The 19,611-nt window shown below is 43.5% G+C and overlaps 2 protein-coding genes across 6 annotated transcripts; one reads left to right on the forward strand and one right to left on the reverse strand.

Moving 5' to 3' along the window:
* Positions 1-2,389: 2,389 nt before the first annotated feature.
* On the reverse strand, positions 2,390-9,187 carry ca7 (carbonic anhydrase VII). The gene is made up of 7 exons (XM_028956241.1): positions 9,060-9,187; positions 7,280-7,477; positions 6,039-6,157; positions 5,589-5,684; positions 5,349-5,411; positions 5,063-5,218; positions 2,390-3,490 (listed from the first exon to the last, which is right to left on the reverse strand). Exons 1-7 carry the CDS (start codon positions 9,094-9,096, stop codon positions 3,368-3,370), a joined length of 792 nt encoding a protein of 263 aa, XP_028812074.1. The 5' UTR covers positions 9,097-9,187; the 3' UTR covers positions 2,390-3,367.
* nae1 (nedd8 activating enzyme E1 subunit 1) lies at positions 8,930-14,673 on the forward strand. 5 transcript variants are annotated; one of them, XM_028956240.1, is made up of 20 exons: positions 8,930-9,039; positions 10,293-10,396; positions 10,464-10,513; positions 10,624-10,654; positions 10,734-10,805; positions 10,883-10,962; positions 11,130-11,239; positions 11,391-11,500; positions 11,611-11,673; positions 11,760-11,823; positions 11,907-11,998; positions 12,083-12,142; positions 12,230-12,363; positions 12,516-12,591; positions 12,738-12,777; positions 12,960-13,046; positions 13,600-13,692; positions 13,805-13,919; positions 14,045-14,094; positions 14,391-14,673. In XM_028956240.1, exons 3-20 carry the CDS (start codon positions 10,488-10,490, stop codon positions 14,498-14,500), a joined length of 1,413 nt encoding a protein of 470 aa, XP_028812073.1. In that variant the 5' UTR covers positions 8,930-9,039; positions 10,293-10,396; positions 10,464-10,487; the 3' UTR covers positions 14,501-14,673. The 5 variants fall into 5 exon arrangements, 4 of the variants coding, with proteins under 4 accessions (XP_028812073.1, XP_028812070.1, XP_028812071.1 ...); XR_003742716.1 differs by lacking the exon at positions 8,930-9,039 and adding an exon at positions 9,708-9,844 and having other exon boundaries at positions 10,464-10,524; positions 13,577-13,692; positions 14,391-14,482; XM_028956237.1 differs by lacking the exon at positions 8,930-9,039 and adding an exon at positions 9,708-9,844 and having other exon boundaries at positions 10,464-10,524.
* Positions 14,674-19,611: the final 4,938 nt, after the last annotated feature.

Genomic DNA, 19,611 nt, shown 5'->3' on the forward strand with positions numbered 1-19,611 from the left:
CAGCCTTAACACAGTGAACGTGCTGCTATTCTGGGATGCCTATTTCTGCAAACTTGGTAGGTTAATTATACACCAGACGTCCCTTCTCATCTATTATGAATGAACCTGCAAACAGGATATTCGCACAAATGCTGGCACTGACGGCGTGACAGGCGAGATGCACAGAGATGCTGAATCCTCAGATTATTCTGGAAATCCACCAAATGCATGCTGTTATTTCTTTATCTACATCAAATGCAAGTTTCGTGGTGTTTCCATTTGTGGTGGCTCTCATTACATCATACGATTAGCCTGACATTGGATGTACATTTTTATAACCAAAAAAAAAGTTCACATCCAAATATACATCTAGAAGCATAAATATTTTTTCTAAATTTTTCAGTGAGTCTTCATTTTATAGACATAAAACATACAAAAATACAATGAATAAAAACCCATTTTTAATATTTGCACAATTTATAATTATAGTCATAATTGGTATATCTTTTTATTATGTGTGGCTAATTTGATAAAATCATTGTGTGGCTGATGCTGCCATCATGTGGCAGAGTGGGCATCTGGACAGTGGCAAACAGAAATATTATTTCTTATATAGCCCCAAATCACATTCGTCTCAATGGGCTTTGACAGGCGCTACAGTTGACACCCCCCACACTTGACCCCTTACGAGTCCGCCTCCTGTCCCACTAGGCCACTACTACACACGTCAAAATGCAATTCATCTAATTCATCTAAAATGTTACCTAATTCTTGTTTGTTCAATAGCTATCTTTACATGTGTCTTTGTTAGAATGTGATGTCAAACTGTTAGAAATTTGAACAAGCTATTCCTCATGAAAAACTGCAATCATGGTAGGTCAAATTTAGCTGTTTTTTCAAAAGGTGTCTTGGTTTTGATTTGAATCAAATTCTAATGCTCAACAACATGAAATTACATTACATGACATTTGTGAGAATAGAATTCACAAGTTTGATTTGTAAAACACTGATTATCATTTTTTGCAAACAATGAAATTATCCATAAACTCAGTGAAATATTCCCCACAAATAAAAGAAATGGCCCAAAAAGAACCATCAGAACAAGTGCATCTGCTTGGAACTGGACCTGAATGGCCTGACAATGATGGCAATATGAAGAAATGGAAAACTGAAGGCAGAAACAATGCCAGATCAGCCCATAAGGCCAACCACAGCTCTGGAACAAACCGTTCCTGGATATATAATGAGTGTACCTTCTACTCGGCGTTGGTGAGCGATGCTCTTATTCCCAGCACAAGGCCTGTTGTGACTGGCTGGTACCCCACAGTGGGGCTAAGCCAAAGCCTGTGATTGATCTCTAAATGGAAAAGGTAGGGTACACAAACACTGCAGAACATTCTCCATTTGTGTCCCCCCCCGCTGGACACCAGGTCAAAAATTAACCAGGAGCTAATTTTCCTGTGCTGTTCCGAGGTGCATTTATTACTCGGGAAGGGTCCCGCTGGTTCCCAGGGTTCCTCAAAGTCTCTGCATGCAGGGTTTTTCAGTATGACATGGGCTAAATTCACAAACTGTCATTTTCTAACCAGCCAAAAAAAGAATCAAAATTCAAAAGGTCTCCAATCTCCACCAAAGCCTTGGACAGTAATCATTTTTAAAAGGGACAATATTGCCCCAAAAGAAATACTCATAATGTTAAAACAGACAGTTTTAGTTCACGTGTCGATAACATACTCGTTTTTTAAAGCCAAATTCACTCACAGTGATCCTCAACTCAGCCCTGGAGCTCAAACTCACTTTTTTCTCCTCTCCACAGGGTGGCAGTGTGAGACAAAAAGTCTACTGAAGACCTCCAGGTGGTCCAGGGCAAATCTTTATTTTATTTCCCAGTTTAGTTGGCTCATGAAGGCAACTGGAAAGTGAAAGGAGTGATCTTGAGAGGCCGTGCACTGTTAGCTGTGGGTTGGCGGTTTAAGGCGTGACTACCTCTTCACATTAATGTGTGGCCATTAATAATCCACTAAATAAACTGCACAGGAATATTATGTTCCGAGTTTTATTGTCACAATCTGATAACAATGCAACATTCTCATCACTAATTACATTCTAAAGCCCCTCAGTATTATACATAAAGGGCGGAATTATTAAGTACAATAAAGAACCATTCAAACCAAAAATAATTTAAAAAAAATGTTTATACAAGTAATAATTTTGTAATGCAAAAGATGGCATATTTTTGAAAATATTGTTTCAGAACTCAATTCAGGCTACAAGGAGTGTTTTTTCTACAGGCTGCAATAATGTTGTAACATTCTAACTTATCTTTATCTAAATGGAATTGTGTATAATCTGTTATAACAGACACACACAAAAAAAAAAACAATCAAATCAAAAACATCAAAACAGTTGATGTTTGGTCATTAATTATTTTATTATCATGACAATATTAAAAGAGCAAAATATTACATCAAATCACATAACAATTAAAAAATTTTTAATATGTACTATGTTTTTCACAACAATTCATATATCACTTGCATGTAAAAGATTTACATTTTGTATTTTTTAATAAAATCTTGGCTTTAGACCAGATGGTTTCAGCATTATCAAGGGCAATAAAAATATTTTCTTTTAAATTGCAAGTGCCATCAGCCCTGTTCCCCCTCGAATGTGCGTAAGAAGATCACTACATTTCTAAGAAAAGACACACAAACACAAAAAAAAATGCTAAATAACCTTCCTAAATGACTAACATCTACTCAACTAAAACTCTAAGATTGCGTCTGCTCCAGCGGCGAGTGGGTCTCTGGTTATTGCCTCGATAGTTTCCATCATGTGTGCACCATGCTAACACCAGGCTATGCATTAAAGCCCTGTGTAGCCACAAGTGAGCCATGCACACAGGAACGGATCCGATTTAATTGAACCGGCCGTTCGCTACTCACAAGGCATTGCTTTGTGGTCTTAAGCTTGATTAGGGCAGGCCTGTGTCACTGGAATGGACAGATGGTCACTAATCCCGTGTTTGAATGGACATGAAAAGTTTACCGGTGATCAGACGTGTTAAATGCAGATCCGGCCTGGAATACGAATGTCAAACTGCGGCGTTTGATGGGTTGCATAAGACTCTTTCACCAACGGTTCATTTAAAACTCTAACTTATGTAATTGTTCAATTCTTTTTCCCCTAAAATGCACATATCTGATGCTGTAAAGAGAATTTAGCCCACACGTTAAAAATGTCTCCTGAAGACTCCATCTGGAGTTTGAGGTGTGACTGAAGCACCTGAACGAGAGAAAAGATCTGGCGGAGCGGACCTCACAGGGATGAAATTCCAGCTGAGGGGAGCAAAATCCCTCATAAACACAGTTGGAAGGCGTGTTTGGAGTTATTTGAAGGAGGCGCGAACTTTGCGACCCTTCAGGGGCTGCGGCGGGCGAAAGTTGTTCTCCATTCGCTTCAACTGTTCCTCCTCCTCTCCGCTGAACAGCAGCATCCGGAACTTTCCCATCTGGTACAGGTGAAGAGAGAAAAGAAAGGGTCTGTTTGTGGGGGCAAAAATTATTGAAAAAGCCAAAGAATGTTCATAATTTTGATGGGGAGAAAAAAAAAAAAAAAAAAGACCACAATAAATACTTGTGTCAATCCGTGCTAATCAGATGCAGTTGATCAAAGACCCGGGACCCCGTCTGATCCCCCTGCTCAGCGGGCACACGCACAGGAGACGCCATGCCAGTCTGCCCAAACAGGCATTAATTAAATTACCCATAAAGCCTCACAGCAAGACCAGGCGTGGGTGAATGGCAGAGGAACTGGTGCTCATATAAACAGCAGCTCAAGATAATATTGCATTTATTATATTGCATTTTATACTGGTAGAACCAAATTGATCCTATTAGAACCAGAGAGATATTTGGATGTTTTTGACCTAGGCTGGAACCAGCCTGGATCTTTCTTGTATCGGGTATTTCACAGCTAAAAATCCCAGAGGATGAAACTGATATTGCAGAAATGCACCCATGGGCCCCCTGTCTTATTCTGTCACTGTTGAAACAGAGCCCTCGTGCAGAAACCAAACACATATTCTAATGTGAAGGTTGAATGGGCCTCGGGGCCGTGTCCCATTTACAAAAAAAAAAAAAAAAAAAAAATTGTGAAGTGAACCGACTCTCTGCTACTTTTGTAATGGGCTGGAGTTTTTCCCTTTTTTCCTCTCTATCATGTAGCTATGTAAAAGTATTGCTATGCAGCAAAACCTTTATTCAAGTGGAGAACGCCCTGAACTGCATGGTCATGTGACTTAACTCAAGCAGCCTGGGGGTCACGGACCTCCCCTCCATCACAAATTAACTTTTCACGCACTGGGCTTTTCCCCCAGTGACAACTACGCTCAGCGAGGGTCACGTTTCACAGTGAGCCAATAAAACGAGTCCTACAAAAGTTGCCCAGCGTTTACGACAGTTATTACCATACAGCATAAATGGGTTCTTTCAACAGTCACACAAAACAATCATTTATTTGGTGGTCTGCGATTGCAATTAGAAGGAATTGTTTCTGCAAATTATCTGCTTACTCTGCACATTTAAAAGAACGAGCATCTTCCACTTAAAAGCACATCTGGTGCAAAATTTTTCCATTTCACCCACACATACCCAGAGAAGGAGATCAGGAGGCACAATGTCGGCGTAAAATCATTAACTACGGGCTGTAGCCACGGGCAGAACAAAGGAGACAATAGGACTAGAAGGACGTGTTAACAAGTTGCGTCACTACAGTTTCAAATGATGCTCTGGTGACCATAATGACACCTCTGTCCAATCCCCGGCGAGGCTCCATACGAAAGTCAATCATGAAACAGTGTTGCATTACACCGCAATAACTCTATTTCAGATCCTACCCAAAAACAAAACACCTTAAAAAAGCAAGCGCCTCTCTGAAGCCATTATCTCACCCTAGTCTCATTTTCATCTCCTTGACGTCTGCGGCTTGGCCATCCGAACACACATTTTTACATAGGCCAGAGAGACATTTCCACACATTTCCATCCGCGCCCGCGGGACCCGCGGCGTTTGCATTCTCCCACCTGCTTCTCCGACACCACCATGGGCTCCTTCAGGACGATCCAGGTGACGCTCTCGTACAGGGGGGGCGTGGTCAAGGAGCCTGGGTACGTCCAGTAGTGCAGGCTGTCGGGTAGGAGACACTTGGGATTAAAGCCTTTGAAATCTGCGACAGTTCCCTGAACGGCAGAGTCAACACAGAGACAACGGCTCAGCACTTCAAAGTTCCTCGGCCAACACGGAAATGTCATATCAAGTCCGGGTAAGAAAGGACAGGGAAGTTTCACAAATGGGCCGCTCTTGACTTACCTTAAACTTCACCATGTACAAAGCGTCGGTAAAACAGTGCAACCCTCGGTGTTCATCTCCGATCTACAAAATAAGAATGTCAACATCATCAATATCCGACATTGACTAAATCACACAAAGACAGCCCCCACCCCTCACAGAGCGGCCCCTCCTTCAGAAATGGACTCGTCCGTGGCTGCCACAGATGTGGCGGAGAAGCAACCGGCAGGGATTGAATAGGGCTCCGGAGGGAAAGTTCACCTCTAAAAAGATGCCAAGGACAGCCAGGCCGTCAGGAGCAGCGGCTGCTTCCCCGAACGTCTTGTACTTTGTGGCGTTCCAATGGACCAGATGAAGCTGCAGGAAGATTCATCAAATAATATGCCGGTTATATTATTAGTTGCATCTTTTAAACATTGATATGTGCGAGTGTTCCTTGGTTAATAGTAGAAAATTAGAACATCGAGAAAAGGGGGCATTTGTTTTGGTAATTTTATTCAAATAAGGTAAACACTTCAGCTGGACATTTTAAATATCGTTTTTTGATGGACTACAGGTAATATTGTACTAATTTCAGATACAGAATTCAGCATATGAAACGCCTTTGGAATGTGGCATACAGGATATTAAAATTTGACCAAATTGTGATAATAAATGACATCTTTGTCCGATTTATTTAGGTCCACCTCTAGTGCATAGAAGGAACCTCACCTCAGACACAAAGCTCCTCCCAGCAACCGTGTGCTCGGACCCCGGGCAGCCCTTCCCGCCCCAGTGGAAGTGGAACTGCTTGAGTCGGTAGGCGTTGCTCAGCGGGCCTCCCCGGATCACTGCCACAGCAACAGAATCTCAGGCAGGAGCAACAAACCTTTCACGAATCCAGCTCAACGGGAGCCTCTCCACGAGGCGAGGGCACCCTTTTCATCCGAAGACCGAACCAGACACACGTGGCACCTAAACACGACCTCTGCAGCGGGCGGTTGGCGTGAAGTACCGGGCCCGAGCACTGTGGTCCGTGGACACAGATAAAGCGGCCCGTTAACCTGAGGCCGGTAACCTGATGCACTGCAGGCTGGGCGGAGCCAATAACGCGCATGCAGCCGTCTAGAACAATAATGATTATACATGTGCATATTTAACTGCCTTCTTTGGGAAGCCACGTTGATGATGTTTCAGATCAGGAGGACAATCACACATTATCTGATGGGGGTCTAGACTGAAGAGCCAATGCTGTTATTACCCCAGGAATTATTCCCAGGGATCCCAGATGAGGGAGAACACAGCATAGGCTATAGGAAAAAAAATTCCAATCTGATCACAAAAGACACGCGAGGTAAAAAAAAAAAAAAAAAAAAATTATATATCGCTTTATAAGAACGAGCGAATGTGGCTATAACACATCGTTAAAAAAATATAAACCCCACTGATACGTTTGTAAAAATAGCTCAAATTTTTTACCCATCCTGGTGCCAATCTATAACTGTGTGGTCACATAATCTACACAAATACTCTGTGCAACTGAGACAGGATAATACAGCCACAGCAGAGGATGGGGTCTGGTTCGCAGGAAAACAAATCATCATAATTCATTTGATTATCAAATAGCCGGGCAGACGCTGTGGGTGCTGCTCCGGGCTTAGGGCTTTTGGGATCGAACACATGATCTAAAAGTTTTGTTTGTTTTTTTTTTTTTGATCATCGTTGCTGGTGAAATCTGGGTTAAGGAGCACCGGACTTTGCATAAAACATATTTGAATGAGCACAACCTTTGAATTGTGGCTTCCCACGCCTTATTTCAGTCTTAATGACTTGAAAATGTCAGGCAAACAACTTTCCACAGAGCCTGTATCATTGCTCTGATGAAGATGAAGGATTATGTTTGCAGCTCGAGGCTAAAAATAAGGCAAACATGCAAATTCCTCCTCATACGCATTCCGACAGTCGTCACCTACCGGACCGGTCATCGGTGTCTTCAAACTCCACCACCACGGAGTGGCCGTTGTTGCAGACGTTGATGGACGTGCACCTGTCGTAGGACACGAAGATGGGTGACAGGCCGGCGTCATACGCGGCCTCCGTGGGGACGATGTCGATGGGCGACTGCCGGTTGCCCTGGGCGATTGGGTAATCTTTGTGCCATGCAGAGGGGCCTGGAATAGCAAGGAAACCAAAAAAGTTCAGGAACAATGAAACAGCATGCCACGGTGTATATCAAAGCTAAAACAGCCATTTTTAATTAATTAGATAGCTGGCGGGTCGGTAATTAGCCGGAAACTTTTACTGTCCTCGAGAGGTCATTTGTTTCTCCACAAAACATGCAGAATAACACAAAACAGACAATAAGCAATGCAAATTATCTACAGCATCCAGTCACGACAAGCACAAAGCTTTAAAAAGGCAAATGAACATAAAATATCAATACATTGTACTGTGCAAAAGTCTAAGGTACCAAAACAGTCCTGTAAAACCCAAACCCCTGTTTATCTATGTTTCAATTTTTTTTTTTGCATAAGAAGAAACAATGTGAAACAATCAAAAATTTATTTACCTAAAGTATTTATTGCAGAATTTTCTTTTTTTTCATGAAACATTATGTGAGAACAGACTCCTGTTGAACATTCCTGAGACGTTCACTTTTTAATCTAAATTATTGGTGTGTTTTACACTTTTAGATAGTCCAAATTAGTTTCACTACTGCCTAAAATTGTTTATACTAAACTAAACTGTATAATTATGGAGTATATATGTTTATGGATACATAAAATAATGGAATGGGACCAAAATATTGCATTCTAAAAAAAAAAAAAAAAAAAAAAAAAAAAAAAAAAAACACTGAAAATAATATTAAACATATTGTGTGTACCACATCCTGTTTAGTTGATTTATTGCCATTGGAGTTCCAGAATTGTAAGAAATTATTTTTTTAAGTAGAAATAAAAACCCTGCATGAATTAACTTGGGTTTCAGGATTGACGTCTTCGAGGTACATATAACAATTATGGGGTATCACGGTGTCTGCTGGGGACCCAATTGGATGTTTGCTGATGATTATGCTGTGTAAGTCGAGATGTGCACCATCTCAACCACCCACATCGCCACCAGTCATCCTCGCCATCCATGGGCACGTGACTTGAGGAAAATGTGAGCTGCTCAATTTGTCTAAATCGCAGTTCAAGAACATGCTTTCGGGGCTGGTTTAGATTGTACTTAATGAAAAATACTGATCCAGAGTGAGACAGAGAGCAGGCTGTGGCGTGGTGGTACTCATTAAATACACCAGGTTTCAGTTGCACCGGCCCAGATCGCTTTCTGGGAACACTAACCTGATGATTGGACACTATAATCTTTCAAGGGGACTCGGCTCCCTCATCTCAGCTCGCTCACCTGCTTTATCTTATTCAAAAAGTGATTAATGTGCATCCATCAATACTGGTTTAAATTTTACTAACCTTGATGCTGACAATTCTGTCTGATGGTGTTAAAGCTAAATAAGGGTTCATCCCCTTCAGAAGCTGAGTAATCAGTCTAATCTCGCATTATCTGTCCTCTTAATATAACACATGGTTGCAGAGACCATGGGAAAAAGAGAAATCTGAGGTCGCACGAGTTGCAATGATGCATCAATACTGCACACGATCAATCCGAACGAAGAACCTGGAACCAGAACCAGAACCAGAACCTGGTGGAGCACCACCCCGGCCCGCTGGAAATGGTGCGCCGTAAGCCACTTACCGTTCTCCTCCCCGTATCCCCAGTGGTGACCGGTCATCGCGAGGTAAGCGGTTGTGGAAGTGGCCCGGGCGGAGGTCGCGGCGTTGCCGAACTTTTGAATGAACGGGACGCCGGAGAAGACGCGTGGAGTTCGGGAGGGGGCGGGGCCAGGGACAGAGCTTACCGTTTATAGGTAGACGCGCACTACCTAACCACGCCCCTTTCTATCGCCCCGAGAGGTGTTTCTCACGAAAACAAAACGGATCCCTATATCGATCCATTGATTGAATAAACATCCAATGAGTGTTTTTCGTTATCTGGGACGTGTAGATCTGTAGTTTTTGAACTAAATTGTATTCAAACTAAAGCATGTCAGTGCTTTGTCATTTATATTCTTACCCAGTTTAGCCCTATGTGTCAAATGAGACTATAGAGATCCATTCTAATAAGAAGAAAGATAAGGTAATATGATCCTTTTTTAGTCGTACAGAGTGAGAGAATCAACACAGGCTTTAAATTTAAATATAACATCACGCCATTTGAAAAGAACAGATTATAACCTGCAACAGCACCTGCTATTCTGGGAGAGTGTAATTTTCTTGGCCTCGCCCCATCTCGTGGTTCGACGCGGAACTGTTCCTGTGAATTAATTTGTGTGGAAAGTGCCGGGGCGAAACCAAAAGGTGATGGCGTCTGGTTTGTGTCGAATCTGCGAATGGCTGCACTCTTGCACATTCGCCGGCAAAATAGAGCGGAATGGCAGCCAATAAAGCGGCTAAAGAGCAGAAATACGACAGACAGCTGCGGTAACGTGAACCGTCTACGTTGTTTCACGGAACAGGCCATCTCAAATGCGTTCAGAGCTAGAGTTGTCAAAAATGGTACAGAGCGAGTTGCAGGGCTACGTCGAATCCGACGCGTAACTAGCATGTTCACAGGCAGCGGGCGACGCAGCACAATTTTACCTCTCGTCTTTAGAAACACGCAACACGTCGGTATGCCAGCCTAAAAAGTCTCTTTACACGCAAGTCTCTCGTTATTTTTCTCCTCAAGCCTCTCGTATCGGCGTGATGCCAGCCTGGCCAGAGTTAGCTGTCATTTGGCGTTATTTGTCGTGCAGCCCGATAATAGGCAGCGTGATAAATGTGAGGTGTTTAAAGGGGATCGTGGTGACTTCGTGGTGGGGTGGAAATAGAGTCTGATGCTTTAGTTATTATGTGTGCCCTGATAAAAACCGGCTTGTTTGGTTTCTAGGCTCTGGGGCGATCATGGCCAAGAAGCCCTGGAAAATGCCCACGTGTGCCTGGTCAATGCCACCGCCACAGGCACCGAAATCCTGAAGAATTTGGTCCTTCCAGGTAACGGACGTGTGAAATGACCAACAATTATCTGCAACATTTTGACCATACTTTTTCTTTTCTAAAGGAATTGGAGCCTTCACCATCGTTGATGGGCACAAGGTTTCAGGAGAAGATGTAGGGAACAAGTTAGTGCTTTTTTTTTTTTTTTTTTTTTTCGTTTTTTTTTTTTTTTTACCTTTTTTACTTGTCTCGGTGACCGTAACCAATTGCCGGTTGTATTTCAGCTTTTTCCTCAGCACCAACAGCATCGGAAAGGTGAGTACAGGTAAATTTGAGATATGCTCTTGTCCTCCCGGGAAAGTACGTTTTGACCAGATGTCTGCTGACGTGACAGAACAGAGCCCAGGCGGCCACGGAGCTTCTGCAGGAGCTCAACAGCGACGTCTCTGGGAACTTTGTGGAGGAGGTTCGTGCTGCGGGTTCGTATGAAATGTCCCAAATATGGCTTGAGTCTTCACAGATGTATTTTTCTGATCCTCTTAGGCTCCTGACAAGCTTTTGGACAACGATCCTGAGTTCTTCCACAGGTTCAGTCTGGTGATTGGTGTTCAGCTTCCAGAAAGGTGAATTTCTGTTTTTTTTTTTTTTTTTTGTTTTTTTTTTTATTGATTGATAATTAACTTGTTTGTGTAGTTAATCCTATAAGAATGGAGACGGGAAATGAATGTCATTCGAATGTTACCATGTTCCTGGATTTAGGTGCCCTTTCCCCCCTTCTGCTGTTCTGCAGCACGTGTTTAAGACTCGGAGCAGTATTGTGGAATGCAGAAGTGCCCTTCCTGGTGTGCCGGACATACGGGTTGGTCGGCTGTATGCGGCTGGTGGTGAGAGAGCACACGGGTAAATGCAGATTAGATACTAAATGCCCAATTTGCCTACTGCGCTATATAAATGTTTAAACAGCGGTGTTACGTTTTTTTTATGTATGCATCGTGTCCATAACTTGCTTGTTTCTGCATTTTTTTTTTTCCCCATGTTTTGTGTACCATAGTTGTTGAATCTCACCCAGATAATGCACTAGAGGACCTGAGACTGGACCAGCCGTTCACTGAGCTGAAAAACCACATTGACTCATATGATTTGGACAGCATGGAGAAGAAAGTGGGCACTTTTCCCCTTTCGTCTAATACACACACAGCATGTTAAATTTGTACATACAGGTAGAGCATGCTTTTTGTCAAACCACCTCCATTTCTGTCCTCCGTTTGTAGGACCATAGTCACACCCCATGGATCATCATTGTCGCCAAGTTCCTGGAAAAGTGGTACAGTGAGGTATTGTTTTCAAAACTATTCACAAGCTATGGTACATTTATGCTTGATGCGATTGTAATGATGTTATAATTTTAATGCTTTCACAGCATAACTTTCAAATGCCAAAGAATTACAAAGAGAAGGAGGCATTCAGAGAACTTCTTCGGCAAGGTTAGTTACAGACCTAAGATATTGTTCTTATTTTTATTATTCCATATTGCTTACTTTGTGACATTCCTTTCCACATTCTGTAGGGATATTAAAGAATGAGAACGGGGCTCCTGAGGATGAGGAGAACTTTGATGAAGCCATTAAGAACGTGAACACGGCCCTGAACGCAACTAAGGTGCTCTGCATGTATGTGATTTTTGTGTTGTTGTAAAGTGTTTCTCTGCCGTAGTATGTTGACTGGCTGACTGTGTCTGTGCAGATCTCCAGCACCGTTGAGGACATCTTCAGCTGTGACCTGTGCGACAACATCACTGCCCAGGTGGGGCAGGTGCCCAGGTCCCTCCTCAATCATTCATTATGAACAAATTATCAGTAGTAATTATTCCCTTCATGTGTGTGTGAGCAGACCCCTGCCTTCTGGGTAATGGCTCGGGCAGTGAGAGACTTTGTGCGGGACGACGGGAATGGCATCCTTCCAGTCCGTGGCACCATTCCTGACATGATTGCGGACTCCGAGAAGTTCATCAAACTTCAGAATGTGTATGGATTCAGTGTGCCATCATCTGAGACTTGGCTTTCTCATTAATTATAATCGCTATGACTGTTTCTTGCCAATGTTAGATAACCAATTCTGAAAGTGGATCAGCTTGCAGTCAGAATTTGTTTCATTGTTTGGTGTTTGTTTGTTCTAGGTACAGAGAAAAGGCCCTGCAAGACGCTTCGGTCGTGTCCAAACACGTGGAGTCCCTCCTGCAATCAGTTGGAAAGGTGCACGGGTGGCATTTGAACAATTTTATAACCGCTTGTCTAACAGTGGGAGAAGGAATAACGTCTGCATGATCAATGGTTCTATTTTAATACCTGGCATTTTTTTCCCCTGTGTGTGATTTTGACTTTCTTCTTTCACTTCAAAGCCTCCGGAGAGCATCTCTGAACAGGAAATTAAAATGTTCTGTAAGTACCCACTCACACGCACACAGAGAGAAACTAAGTTTGTGTAGGTTTCTCAGCCAAAAATATTTGTGAAATGCAGTGACCTGGAGGGTGGTGCCAGTCAGGTGTTGCTCTGTGTTTAAGGTGTCCCCCCGGGTATCTGCTCATTATGAAGTTTTTCAAATGTGTCTTTATTATTTCAGGTAAGAATGCTGCTTTTCTGAGGGTGGTGCGCTGCAGGTCTCTGGAGGAAGAATACAGCATTGAATCGGTCAACAAAGATGAGATCAGTGAGTCACCATGTTCATCAGATTTTTTTGTCACGATAAAGTACTTGCAGCTCTCTACACATACTTAGACCAACACACACATCCAATGCACCATAGTGTTTTCTTATTTGCCGTTTCTGTATATAACCTCTCAACAACATAAATACATATCATCTATTTGTACATACATATTTTTTTTTTTTTATTCATCTATACATATACATTTGTACTTTTTTAATATGCATACATTTTTATATTTTAAGTTTTTCCAGATTGTTTTTGACACTGTACTTTAAGTATATTTTTAAAATACTGTTTATTTTTGCTGCTCTTCTAATGTCCAATTTCTGCCGTGACTATTTAAATGTCCCCCTTGTGGGACTAATTAAGGATTATTATCTTATCTTAATTACCCCATGCAGCCACCCCCACACTGCTTCAGCCACAACTCGTTGTAATGCATCCCTTTATAAATAAATTTAGTGTAAAGGACAAATAGCAGCACCTCCGCAGTCATACTAAATTCATGCTGATTACGAACCGAAATGCCGTATTGTTTGTAACTGGCTCCCAGCCTCCTGCATGGACAACCCAGACAGCGAGATGGTTCTCTACCTCATGCTGCGCTCCATCGACCGTTTCTACCAGCAGCACTCCCATTACCCCGGTAACGCCATCAGACGATCCCATGTGTTGAATACAGCCAGGTCCTGTAAATGTCCTGATTGTGTGACTGTGGTTTTTTTTTTTTTTTTTTTTTTTTTTTTTTTTTTTTTTAGGGGTGTATGATTACCAGGTGGAGGAGGACATTAGCCGGCTGAAGGTTTGTGTCAACAGCCTGCTTCAGGAGTACGGCCTCAGTGTCAGCGTGAAGGATGACTACATCCATGAGTTGTAAGTGCAACCGAAATTAATAGCAAAACTTTTGTCATGGAATTTTGATCGCAGGCTTATTCGGTTTATGTAGTATATTCACTTTTGAATATGCAGTCTGGTGTCTGATTTTCTCTTTTCTTCAGCTGTCGCTGTGGATCAGCTGAGCCTCATACTGTAGCAGCCTTTTTGGGAGGTAATTTTGTGCACTCTGGCCATACAAAAAATTGCTGGCATGTAACCAATGAAGATCTGATTCATCACAGGGCCACTCAGTTAGAAAAGGATGAGTAGGGTATTCTACTGTAAATTAACTGGAATCAAAGTTCCACATAACTGCATGCACTGCATATCCATTTATGGATATGAAAATATATTTTTGACCGAAGCGATTTTTTCATTCCAGAGCCTCAGTTTTTGTTTTCTGGTCTATTTGTTCCTTAACTTGTTGTCTTTTTCTTTTTTCACTTCTTTTATTCTCTTTGCCTGTAGGATGTGCAGCTCAAGAAGCCATAAAAATCATCACTCAGCAGTTTGTGCCGTTCAACAACACCTTCATCTACAACGCCATGACCCAGACGTCCGCCACCTTCCAGCTTTAGACATCCCTGTTGGACTGGTTTTGTTTTATTAATATCCTGTACAGATTTAAGACACGTGTGTATCAGTGTTCGTGTCTGTTGTGTTCGATGCGCTACTGTGTTTATATTTGTTGTCATCAGTTGCTGCTTTTGGAACAGTAATGATAAACCCTGAAATTACACATTTCACCCTGCTTCCATTGTACTTTTTATTTTTTTTTTATTAATACTGGGCCATTGTCACTATTAACAAATCCTAGTATGGGAATCATTGCTTAACTGACAACACATGGATGCAGGGCGTGTGGTAAATGTTCGTTATGGAGGGAAGAGACTCCCTCTCAGCTGTGCTCACTATCCGCTGTAGGGTCTTGCGGTCCGATGCGGTGCTGTTACCAAATCAGACAGCGATGCAGCTGGTTAGAATGCTCCTATAATGCTCCCTCTATAGAAGACGGTGATGATGGGTCGTGGGAGATGAGCTGTCCACAGCCTTCGGCAGGAAGTACAGAAGCTGCAGGGCTTTCTTGGCTGTTGAGCGGATGTTGACAGTCCAGCAGAGTTTCTCCTCTAGATGAACACCACGAAACTTTGTGTTCTTGACTATATCCACACAAGATCTGTTGATATTCAGTGGTGAGTGGTCCTCTGTTGTCTTGCAAGTTTATTCATATACACGTTAGTGAATGATGTTTATTGAAAATGTCTGAAACAGATGAGTCTGTGTAGGATGAATGTTAGCTATGTTGCAAATCCACCCTTCTAAGGCTTCATTAGAAGTAGAAAAGTCTGGCTCGCCATGAGCGAGACCAATGGGAGCATGGGATGGATATCTCAACCGCTCGAATTTGTGTCTCAATCCATGCCTGCAGGGACAATGGCATCCCATTCTGACAGCCTCTTCAAGCTGCAGCCAAGAAACGTGTCCTTTTCATGAACTGACCATTTTCAAGATTCGGTGGACGCCAGTGACATCTGGTGACATCTGTCCCCGCCATCGACTTGGTTGGCCACCCTAGGTGTAGCTAGTGACCCCTGTACGTTGCATAAGGAGAAGCAGGGTTATGTTTGCTCTCGGGCTGTAACGAGGCTGGATATTTTCCGCTGCGCTTTGCAGTGCGTTTCTGGTGTCGGGATAAGTGGTGGTGGCGATAGTGGTTGTTTATGTGTCTCCTGTCAGGCCAGATTACAGGCATCTTGTAGCTCAAGGGTGGGGTGACATTTGTTTGGAGCTTTTCTAAATTCAGTGTTAGCTCTGTGGCTGCAGAAATGACTCTCTCCACGCTGTCTAGACTTGAAAATATGCACACTGGGCAGCATGCGTGTTTATCGGGGGGGAAATACGGGCATATTGGACTATATTTGTGCCAAGTTTCCTTAAATTACGTTAGTAAACCAATGTAAGAAAAATGGTAAATTATACTTTTACCTCCAGGCACGTACAGCAGAGGGCGATCTTTGACACGTTAGAGGAAAGGAAATAATTGAGTTGAGTGAGTAATTCTCCTCTTCCAAAAAGCCACAATTAACAGTGTTAATAATCAGCCCACAGTGGAACGTTGTCTTAACGTGCAGCGAGCACAATAGGACAAGCGTTGCCATGCCCATTGGCACAGTAAGGGTGTGTTTGTGGCTGAAATGAGGGTCTGTCCGTTGCTTGCCACCAAATGTGAGCCGATCTGTGCCTGGGGAGGGGTTCGGCTCCCTCTTGCCCCTCTGTCGATTGTACTTTGCCTCCGGGCCTGTGGATGAGAAGAGAGAGAGAGAGAAAATTGTCTGGTTGCAGCTCACCCCCACAACTAATCCCCGAGCCCTGGGAAAAGCCCAGCAGAGTACACAGCCATGGAGGCGGCTGCCAAAGAGCGCGAAGGCCGCGTCCAGTCTGCAAAACGCAGCCATGTTGTTGTTTGTGTTGTTGATTTTTGGACCATGCCGCTATGGATATTCTTGTGTTCGAGGGACACCCCCCCCCCCCATGTCCTGAATCAGGGGGCATTAGTGTTCAGGATTGCATCAGAGCCTTCCTCTTGGCTGCCTTTCCCCTGACTGCCGTCTTCTTCTCCCTCCAAATCCTCCTGGTGCTCCTCACGCTCGTGATGTTCAGCCTGACCTGATCTGATCCGTCGCTGGGTGAGGGCCATGCCAGAATGTCTGAGCTTGGGAACAATGTCGCGTCATCCTGTCTCCCAGAAGGCCCCCAATTCTGCTGGGCCCGTCCGGGTGCCCTGTGTCTGTGTAGGTGAAACTGTTCGCCGCACCCCCGTCAGTCAGATGTTCCTCAGAGTTGCAGTACAGTGAGTCCGACTCTGCCCCGCTGGCCCACGCAGCTGTATAAACACGGCCGCCGCACCATGCAGAGTGTCTTCACAGGCACAACGGTGCTGACCCCATCGAACGGAAATGAAGCTCTGAGCACAAGCACATCTAATAAAGCTGGTGGATAGGATGATCATTAATATTTTCATACTCAACAATTCTTCCGAATGTAAGTGTTTCTGAATGTCTCAAAGACAGTTGTAGATACAATACATGAAGAGGGGCATAAATAATATCCGCCAGTTCATTATAGGACAGCGTTTAGTTCCTTTTTGTTTGTTTGATGCATACGGTCATGCATTATGCATGTAACATGATTGAAAATATCTACAGATCTCATGCACTCATTTGATTCTGCACTTCCACTTGTGTCAGATTATTTCTCAGAGTTGTGAAAGCAGCAAATGGAGACCCTTTCTGAGAAACCCCGCCCCCAACCAATCAAAGGGCACGGCCTCTTGCTCATTTTCAGTATTCTCATGAGGCAGCGACTCAATTAAAAGTGACATCAACACTCTTGCTCTCACTCTCTCTGTGTAAATGTCTCTATTACTTGTCTGCCTCTCCTGATTGACAGTCGTGTAATCCTCGATCTCAGACAAAATTTAGGCCAGATATCAGAATGTCTTAATAGCATTACCCTTTTATTCAAAGATCACAGATATTAAAGCAATAAACCACAAGGCTGCAGGTTATGGTGATTTTTATCACAGCTGTGGGAGACAGCTGTGGTCTCAGGTGGGTTACTGCTTCATTCTCCACTACAAAACAGTCAGATGTCCTCTGACGCTCAACAACTCAGGAATACATTTTTCACAACGCATGTTCACTGATGTAAGAATTGCAAATGATCTGATCAAAACTAATTGCAGTTGCTTAGCAGCATATGAGCAAAAAGCACAATCTCAAGAATTAATAATAATTGATTTCACAGCAGACATTCATAAAGAGTAACAGTAAATCTGTGTCATAATAGCATCCCATGTATGTATATATCATAGTACAGTATGTCATGCACCATTTGCTATGAACTGGTTGCTAGAGCGCATTCTCAGAGAGTGTGATTCTGAGTGTGTGTCGCACACACGGCTCTGGTCTTAGATGAATATGGTGCATTGAAGCATTATCTGGCGCATTCTGTGCTCTTTATCTGCTCCCTCGCAGGAGTCCCTGGACGTCGCGAGATGCTGCCGTGTGTGTGTGTGTGGTCAATCCTCGTAATGTAGAAATCAATCCAGCTCTCAGAAGCACAGACTCTGCAGCGCAGCGTGCTCCTCTTATGCTGGTGGTCTGTAAAAAGCCAGGAATGCAGAATGAGAGAACGTCCGCCAAATTAAAACGTCAGCGTGCTGCAGTTCTGGCATGGAGTTGTGAAGAAGAAGAAACCCAAACATGGGGCATTTGACGGTCTGCGCCATGTCTTCCTAATGCAGCCTAAAGTCCAGCTTCTCCTATGGTGGCCATCAGTCCTGTATGTTACCTCATTCCCATGCACATGCACTGAAAGCCATGTATTTTCCCCTAAGGTCTTCCCTATGGGAGACCAATTAATCTAATCTGTTAATTAATCAGCCTGCTGTACTTTCATTACCACTCATCTTCTCATCTTATGTCATGGCAAATGTCCTAATGTTTTGGCTGACTTGCTGGTGTCTCAATTTGTGTTTTAGCTGATGTTAATATGTTTTGGGGGAGGTTTGCATGCTACAGGATGTCGGCTTCTTAAATTCAGTCACATGGAGGTGAAACTGCGTTTTGTATTTTACAAGAATAGTTTTTATTTGTTGTTCTCGCCTGATGTATTTAAGACATTTGTGTGGAATGAGAGGCAAAATAAACTAAGTGATCAAACCCATATGATGGGTAATTTTGCTATTTGACTTGTCCCCATAGATAGACGGTGTCACAGAAAATCACCACAAAACTGTGATTGATCATCTTTGGTCTACGTGATTGGGGCGCTGTCTTCAAGGTTAGTGATGATACCCCCGGCCACAGGACTCAGAAGACACTAATTGTTCAGTCACCAAATCACCACATCGAAGACGGCACCATTACCACCATTTTAGAGTGGAAGAACACAAGGCCCACGATGGAGGCTGGTTTATGGTGGCCTGATGTGATGCATTGTCTCCTCCTTATCTTCCTGCCGGCTGTTGAATTCTATGTTCGGTGGAGGTGTTTAATGCTAACATAACCTTCAACGCGGCCACCTCCCTCCCTCTGTTAACAGACTCGCTGTGGGGCGGTAAATAACCCCACTTTATGTTTCCCTCCACAGGCTCCCAGGGATTCTAATGGCCGATGGAATAAACAGTCATCACCGGTGGCAGATTTACTGGGCAGATCTGGTTAGTTTGGGCGGGGACAGGATTTTGATGGATTGTTCTCCTTGAGTGGTGCGTGGGGGGAGTGACCCTGCTGAAGGTTATAAATCCTGGTTGGCCATCATTTTTTGTGAGTGTCCCTCTGATTAGGACATTCTGGTGACCATGTTCTCTCATGTGTGTCCTACGCTTCTCCCTGTTCATTCGTAAATTTCTGCCCTTTGTCCTTTTCGTCCCAATCTCTTTCGCTCTCTTTATTCCTCCATCCCTCTGTGGAGCAGCTGGAGCATCTTCAGGCCCCAGGTGTTGCTCCTCCTCTCCCCCTTCATCAGACCCAGGGTTCCTGGTGTGGGGTCAGGCCCGGGGGCTTACTGAGTGTCGTATTACACCCACACACACACACAACACACTCTCTCTTGAAATTGATTTGTGCCACTTTGTACGAACAAAGGATAAAGGTCCACCTGCTGCAGCCTCTCATCTGCAAAT

This window comes from Denticeps clupeoides, chromosome 16 (assembly GCF_900700375.1).
Source record: "Denticeps clupeoides chromosome 16, fDenClu1.1, whole genome shotgun sequence".
NCBI lineage: Eukaryota > Metazoa > Chordata > Actinopteri > Clupeiformes > Denticipitidae > Denticeps > Denticeps clupeoides.